Below are 7,649 nucleotides of genomic sequence, written 5' to 3'. Positions count from 1 at the left end.
CTGGTTTCGTCTCAAATACAAATGCTTTAGGTACTGCACACTAAAAATGTATAGATCTAGATCTAGATCTAGCTAGCCTCTTCCTTTAATTTTTGTGTAGTGTAAGTTGTAAGTAGCCTACTCAGCTTTACCAACTTACCGCCGGCGTTGCCGATACTGGGAAACAGTTTTGCAAACAAAATGACGATCAATATGCCACAGCAAAAGTGATTGTTTTTCATGACTGCTAGCAACAAGACATAGAGACCCTTGAGTACGCTCACGGGTTGGACATCCGAGAGAAAAGCTGAAATTGGAGTTTGAGTTGAGCCACCTTCGCGGGTCCCAATTGAAACTCTTGTCTTGCGTTGATTGTTGACGTTTTGTCTACTGTCTGGGGCAGCGACGGTACTTGGCAAGGGACACCACTCTCGATTTGTTTTGGTAAATTCCTCTCACTGAGTGATTGGTCGTTGACGGAAGTTTCAACAAAGTTTGGCCCTGCCAACAAGAGTTCTTTCGGCTGATAACTTAGATCTTGATCTACAGCGGACTCTTTGCTAAAAGTTGCTTTATATGAGAGGGTTATGTTTGGACATTACTTGCTTCATGGAGTCAAGCAGCGAAGCATCGTTTGCTAGACATGCTTTTCTGTAGATCTAGATTAGATCTAGATCTAGAACTTGAGCTTGATATCGATGTACTGAATTTTTGTTGCTAAAGACAAGTACAAGATCAGGTCTGTGTCTAACAAGTGAAAGTTTACCAGTGGCCAGTGAGGATGGCGTCCGAATCGACAGAGGCGAAGGTTGCCCGCCACAATAAGCAACCCAACATCACTTTTACCTTACCTATGTCATGCCAGATTTGTCTTGGAAAGGTAAGAAGCGTGGGACAATCTAGCTCTAGATTCTAGCCCCAATGATTACCGCAGGGGAGGAGTTCCGGCGATTTTGTAGTTTCGTTCGTTAAAGTCAGGGGGGTTTCAGGGGGGCTTGCCCCCCTGACCTAACAAAAATATGGAGGTTGGGGGGTTCAGGGGGGCATGCCCCCCTGAATGTTTTCCTAATGTGATGTTTTAAAGTTAGGTTGCATCCCTGCTCTTTGTGCAGCCTATTTCAAAGAGTCAAAGAGTATTTGGTCATCAAGACTTCTGCGGATTTCTTCTCTGGATGTAAACAAATGGGTCGTGGACTTAAACGAACGGAACTACAAGATCACCGGAGTTCCACAAAGGCAAAGGGCCGGCACTTACCGTAACCGTGACAAGGTCCACTGAGCAAACTTGAGTTAGTGATGATTGTTTTAACCCTAGAAGTGCTCAGCGTGTCACTGTAAGTAACCCGCCAAAAATTCCCCACCGGCATGGCCGATCGGTTGTGAACATGGGGGTTTGACGAGGGGAAATTCAGCTGAGATACACTTATAAAGCCCTACCTGCTACTAAAAAATGACCATTTATAGCTCAACAGATGATAAAAGGCATTTATAAAACCATATCTTTTCTTAAAGCTAATATAGTAATAGAATGAGCCATTAAAAAAATGATAAGCGATCAAATAATACAAACAAAGCGCAAAATGCAATAAACTCAACTATTAGTACATCAACGTGTAGCCGCTCAGCTGGACTGCGTCACTTTATCGAAGTGGCGAGCCGTATATAAGTTTGGCCCTATTGACTCGAACCTGTTGAGTACACAGGTCTCATTAGATCTAGATCTAGTAATTATTCAGATTTAAATAATGCAAATCAGAAAGGCACCTTTTGGTTTTGTCTGAAATACAAATATTTTAGGCTTTGCAAACTAAAAATTTCATTTACAATTCAGCCTTAAGTACGGCTAGCCTTACAGTCTAGTCATACTTAAGTACGGCTAGCCAAGAAGTTTAGCCTAGCCTGGCAGTCTACCGTACTTATAAGGCCCTATTGACATTAGAAAACAGGAGGTTTAAAATGCACTGTCATTATCATTAAGGCACCTGGTTTCGTCTCAAATACAAATACTTTGGGTACTGCAAACAAAAAATTTATTTACAATTCAGTAGGCCCTTTTATGGTCAGTCTTGCCATCATATTAAGAATAAGTACGACTAGCCCAGCTGTCTAGCCGTACTTCCAACCAGTCTAGCCGTACTTCCAACCAGTCTAGCCGTACTTAAGGCTCGCCTAGCAGTCTAGCCATCATTAAGTACGGCTAGCCTCTTCATCCTCTCTTTATCGATCGATATCTTGGCCAAGAGACGCTGTACGAGGTCAAGATTATAACTTGCAAAGTCATTGGTCACTATTTATTACTTTGCCTAGCTGCCCACTGTCCCCAGCCATCCGTATTTTGTACGGATTTTCTTGAAAAATCGCTGTTGTCCCGGAAATACGGATTTTGACCGACGTTCCTGGAAAATAAAAACTTGGCAAGCATACTTCTAAAACAGAAAAATTAGGCCTAGTGAAGAGGGGAACCTGATTCCATTGCAATGATGACTGGCGACTGACAGTGACTGGTGACAGCACACACTAGGCCTCCTAGGCCAAGGCCACCACACCGTAGGCCTACACGCACACAATGGCTAGGCCTACACCTACACACACACACACCTCCACCTTCACCATCGCGTGATGCCTTTACAACACACATCACTTGCACTAGGCCTAGGCCTAATGAGAGAGGGAGAGGGGACAGCACAATCTAGTTTTGTCGCTCCCGCTTTCTCACAAACTAGCCTAGATAGGCTATCTGCCTAGATCTAGAATCTAGATCTAGCTAGGTATAGATTTACGACGGTTTACGGACTTCGTTAAAACTTTACGGAGCGACAGAACAGCTTTCCTGGGCGCTAGCAGACAACAGTTGCGAACCAGTTTCAGACCTGCCAACTTTCGAAAAGCAAAAATAGGGAATTTTGAAGAGAGATCGACTCAAGGGGAAATTAAGTGTGGCCCGTGAGCTCGAAGACAGTTATGTTATATTATGTCACGGGCATGCTATGACGGTGAATGAGTCTGTAATATTATAATAATAATAATAATATTAAATAAAAGATATCTTTCTCTTACTCTTATAAATAGGGTTTGCTCACCTATTGACACTAAGGGTTCAGGCCTAGGGCCTGCATGGCAGGCCAGTTTCGCATTCTGACGACGTTGACATTATAATTATTTTTTGTTGTGTGTGAATTTTGGGAAATTGAACAAGATTTCTGTTGCTCGGGAAAATTACGAAAATTCGGGAGAGTTGGCAGGTGTGCAGTATTAAGGTATAACGACTATGCGTAAGGTGTCCTTGATAATTAGTCAATGTCCCTGGTTTTGAGCAAGGCTGTCCCTGATAGCCACAGAGAGGGGTGGGCAGCTATGACTTTGACCTGTAATATACTACGTCATTTTCCATATAAGAAATTCTGGAATTTTTCCATTGAAAAGGTCAGCGTCTTTGCTCTTTATCTCTTTATATGGGGCCTGCGCGCTTCCTGGGTAGCCAGGCTCATGCCCTTTATATAGGGCCTGCGTGCTTCAGGGTTTAAGATTCCAGTGTTTAATTGCATCTGAAATAAATTGGGAATCTTATAAATCGCTGAGTTAGCCTTTAGGGTTTGGGTACCCTGCTCAAAATATCCCCTCTTTTGTGTGTGTTTGGTCGGGCAGCCCTCTGAGAAACTCTGCAGTAATAAATTACTTGTAGTAGCAGGTTAACAACTGCTGCCCATTGGCACAATCTCAATCAGTATAGGTCGGTTCGGTTTGGTTTGGTAGGCGCAGCTAGCCAGATTTAGGGTGAAAAGTGACCATCATGGCACAAACTGAACGAAGCCGACACGTTTGTTTTCAAGGCCTAAAGTCGGGCAATCGGTTTGTGTTAGACAGCTCTCTGAGCTACCCCTGCACCCCTAAGGCAAACCCTTACTTTTTCCCTTTACCCTGCAACTTACAATGCCTAACAATACCCGCTTTCTCCCCCATCTCCACCTCTCTAATCCGTAAAGGAACTATTGATATGGCAGAACTCTTGGTCTAGGGACAAAAACCAGAGATTGCCAGAAATGTATACCCATGTCAAGTTGTACCGACGCTAGTGATATAGTTAAATTGCTTTTGATGTTAATGCTCTGTGGAAATATTTGCGATGGAAGGTCAGGGTCGCCTGGTTTCAGAGGTAAAATTAGCGAGAAAATGGCTGCCAAAGTTTGGTAACTTCCATAGCCTGAGGGTCCTTGGAAACCGAAAATTTATAGTTTTTGTGTCTTTAACCCTTACATTGTCATTTTCGACTTAATTCAAAATCACTGCACCAGAGTTAGTCTGTCCCCGTCGGATTAGCGATTGTGCGGCCACAGCGAGACTGCGTTTTTTCGCGTAATTCCGCAGCATGTGCTTAATTTTGGATTCCCCGCGTTTTTTCACTTTTTTTTCCCCTCCATTTACTAACAATTTAGCTCCTCTACGTGTGACTAAAGGGAAGTAATCACTGTAATAAGTCTCATTTAAGTGATAAGTTGGTTATTTTCCTTGTTAAAAGATCTTTGCTAGCCTAATTGTTATGGGTAAGGGTTTTTTTTCCCTGAGCATGTTTGATTTTTCAATCCATCATGTCTGCTGATGTTTCATGTTTGACAGGTGTCCCTGGTTTTAGGGATGTGCCAGCATCAGATGTCCAGATGTCTTTATTTTTTTAAACCATTTTTCTTTCCTCTATGGAAAGTTGCAGAGATTATATTTTGGGAGGGGGGGGGGTTGGGTTTTTTTTGACTGATGTGTACTGTTTTCTTTCCAAATACACAACAAATTACTGATATTTATATGTTCTGTTTTCAATTTTTCTGTACATAAAACATGAAAATTCTTTTTGAAAAAGTGCAAAACTGTCGCGAATGGCGTTACGGTAACTTGCCTAATTTTTGCATCGTTTCGCATTTTTCTTGCATAATTTGGCCATCAAAATTTGCATAATTCTGCGGGGTCAGGTTAGTTTGCCACTTTTGACTTAAGTCGAAATTAGTAGCCTACTTAATACTTGCTTACGAAACTGCCGATCTGCCCCATGTAGGAAATAACCGGTTTTCGTGGGTGATTTCCCTTTGTTCAGAACATGTTTTCACTTCTGTACAGTCGATCGTGGCCTATTTTTCATCATTTTTGTTGAAAAACAAGACGTTTTTGATGTGTTATGATTGAACCAAATTGTAGCGCTGCATCTCATCGTAATCATTCTGACTCTGTTGAGTCATTTAATTTTTCTGATGATTCCTGGGAAAGTTTTCAGCCAGGTAATAGACTTGGACAAGAGTCTAACACTTACAGCTATGATTCTGACCTTGACAATGAGGTTAGAAGGCTTATTGTTGATGGAGCTAGAATTAGACTCAATGATAGTGGTGATCGAAAGGGGGGGGGGGGAGCGGGACACGGGTAGGCGTGGCACTTGTACTCAGCCAGCTGATGAATTGCAATGGGACTATCTGCAAGATGCTGAAATTGATTATGACCCAGTTGAATGTGTTTTTTCATTTGCCACAACTTATATATAAGAGTCTTTGTTGAAAATTTCATGGAGTTATCATTTACGGTTTTGGAGCTATGATTTTTTTAAAGTATATATTGTTTTTTGTTGTAGTACCCTTGAAAAATGGGTGGCAAACTGGGAGCATATAGGGTAAAAATAGATGGCCCTGTAAGGCTAGGGTTAATCAATATTTTTCAGCAAAATCCACACAAAAATGTGTTTTTAAATGGACATATAAAGAAGGTGTTGAGCCAAAAAAAGAAAATTAGAAAAAAGTTGCCTGTCGGCCAAAGAAATGCTGTGGATTTCATTAATTTGACGAGAGACTGACTTTACCATGATACTTCACATATCTGGAATTTCAGTAAACCATGATAATGAAAAATAAGAGATATATTGAAGAAAATCAAGGGAATTAAATGTATTTATAGCATTCTGCTGAAAGCATTGGAACAAACCCAGCTCGATGTTCTCATATATTTGGTGTTCCTTCTTTCTGTCGAGTGTTTCCGATTTTATCTTAATTTTTTAGAACTTTAGAGGGTTGACGATTTTATCTTAATTTTTTAGAACATTAGAGGGTTGACTTGGGGAGTACTAAACTTCTTACAAATTTCTATCTCAGTTCAGAACTTTTTGTTAATCTCTTCTAAAATTTGATGCTTGGCTTGGTTTTATTATCAGGCAATAATGTTTTCTCCTCACTGCCATCCACATAATAGGATAGAAAGTGCATGGGCCTTGTTTGGTGTTGAATCTAGAGAAAGGAAGAGAGTAAAAATGATATAATGAGCTTTTCAAGGGAAAAAGAGAGAAATTGTTCTTAGTATCAGCTCACAATCATGATGATGTAACCAACACAGTCAGAGCACACCACTTCTAGTGCAATCATTTTACGAACCATGCCTTCACGCTCAAACAACTACACACACAATATATTCACAAGCTCACAAACATAATCCACACAGCCCGACAAACCTGAACAAGAAATCATGTGTATGTCAAAGAAAATAACTTCTGCCCCAGTTCCCATGCAGTATTGCATTACCCTCCTTCTTGCCCCCTCCCCTCCCTCCCCTCCTTCCCCTCCCCTCTCGAGCTGATAGGACCTGTGTGCTGAGTTTGTTATGGGTTGACACATAGAAACACAATGCTTTTCATTCAAACATGTGTATTTAATTATTCGTTGCTCAGGAGGGTAAAGGTAGACATGCTCACATGCTCAGGAGCATGCTCCGGTCCATCACGTGAAACAGTTTAGACAGTCCATTGTTTGAAAGAGAAAAGTAATGGAAGTGGTCTCGTGGACTGACTGGAGATGCTGTAAAGTAAAATCCTGGGAGCCTGGGAAATACCTTTTAACTGATTTGAGTGTAATGAGAATTTCTGTGAAAATGACTTCTCTCCTGTTCCTACAACCCCCCGCATCCTTATATCATGTCTATTTATTTCACCTTTATTTATCATTTTTAGGGCTGTTGAGGAAAGCTTGGGCTGTGCTTTGGTTTTGGGGTGTAACAGAGCCATCCCTCCTCCTTTTTCTGTTTTCTGTTTTCCCGTTCCAGTTATTACCACCCTGTGCTGTGCCCCAATTTCTGCAAATTCTGTCAGTTGTGCTTGGGCATCTCTATCTCTTTGTCTCTGTCTCTCTCTGTCTTTCTCTGTCCCTCCCCCATCTCTCTCTCTGTCTCTCTGTCTGTCTGTCTGTTCCCCTCCCCCCACCCTGTCTTTCATTCTTTGTCAATCATGTGCTTGCTGTTCTCATGTGTTTTCTGTATGTCTTATCCAGGTAAAAACACCATAGATGGTGTGCCTCACCTTCTATGCATTGCGCCTAGACTTGACATCTGTCTTTCTAACTGTGTCTGTCTCTATCTGTTTTTGTGCCTTCCTCTCCCTCCCTCACACCTTTTGTAGCACTCATGTGTTCTCAATTCGTCCTATCCAGGTAAAACAGCCGGTGCTGTGCCCCAACTTCCATGTGTTCTGTCAGCTGTGTCTGGACATTTGGCTAGAGAGAAACAATCAGTGTCCAGCATGCCGAGTACAGATCGGGCCATCCAACCCGATCAAGCACATCATTGGTGAGTGAGGGGAGGGTACTGAGAGTGAAAGAAAAAGAGAGAGAGAGAGAGAGAGAGAGAGAGAGAGAGAGAGAGAGAGAGAGAGA

General features: G+C 41.9%; 2 protein-coding genes across 6 annotated transcripts in view; one reads left to right on the top strand and one right to left on the bottom strand.

Moving 5' to 3' along the window:
• Positions 1–424, bottom strand: part of LOC101860369 (sodium/bile acid cotransporter 7-B) — a 23,208-nt gene extending 22,784 nt beyond the window's left edge. For 2 of the 5 annotated variants that reach the window (XM_005109302.3, XM_035972619.1), the window contains exon 1: positions 140–419. In XM_005109302.3, the coding sequence (XP_005109359.1) occupies positions 140–221 (82 nt within the window). In that variant the 5' untranslated portion in view covers positions 222–419. Of the gene's footprint in view, positions 1–139 lie in introns of all 5 variants that reach the window. The other 3 variants (XM_005109301.3, XM_013088562.2, XM_035972620.1) reach the window with 3 other exon arrangements.
• A 283-nt stretch (positions 425–707) lies between these two features.
• Positions 708–7,649, top strand: part of LOC101860129 — a gene marked incomplete at its 5' end in the record, with an annotated part of 19,622 nt that continues 12,680 nt past the window's right edge. The window contains 2 exon segments of the mRNA XM_005109300.3: positions 708–859; positions 7,428–7,563. Of these exon segments, the coding sequence (XP_005109357.1) occupies positions 761–859; positions 7,428–7,563 (235 nt within the window).

This window comes from Aplysia californica, unplaced genomic scaffold (assembly GCF_000002075.1).
Source record: "Aplysia californica isolate F4 #8 unplaced genomic scaffold, AplCal3.0 scaffold00763, whole genome shotgun sequence".
Lineage (NCBI taxonomy): Eukaryota > Metazoa > Mollusca > Gastropoda > Aplysiida > Aplysiidae > Aplysia > Aplysia californica.
The sequence above is the reverse complement of the archived record's forward strand: the minus strand, read 5'-3'. Positions and strand labels throughout refer to the sequence as shown.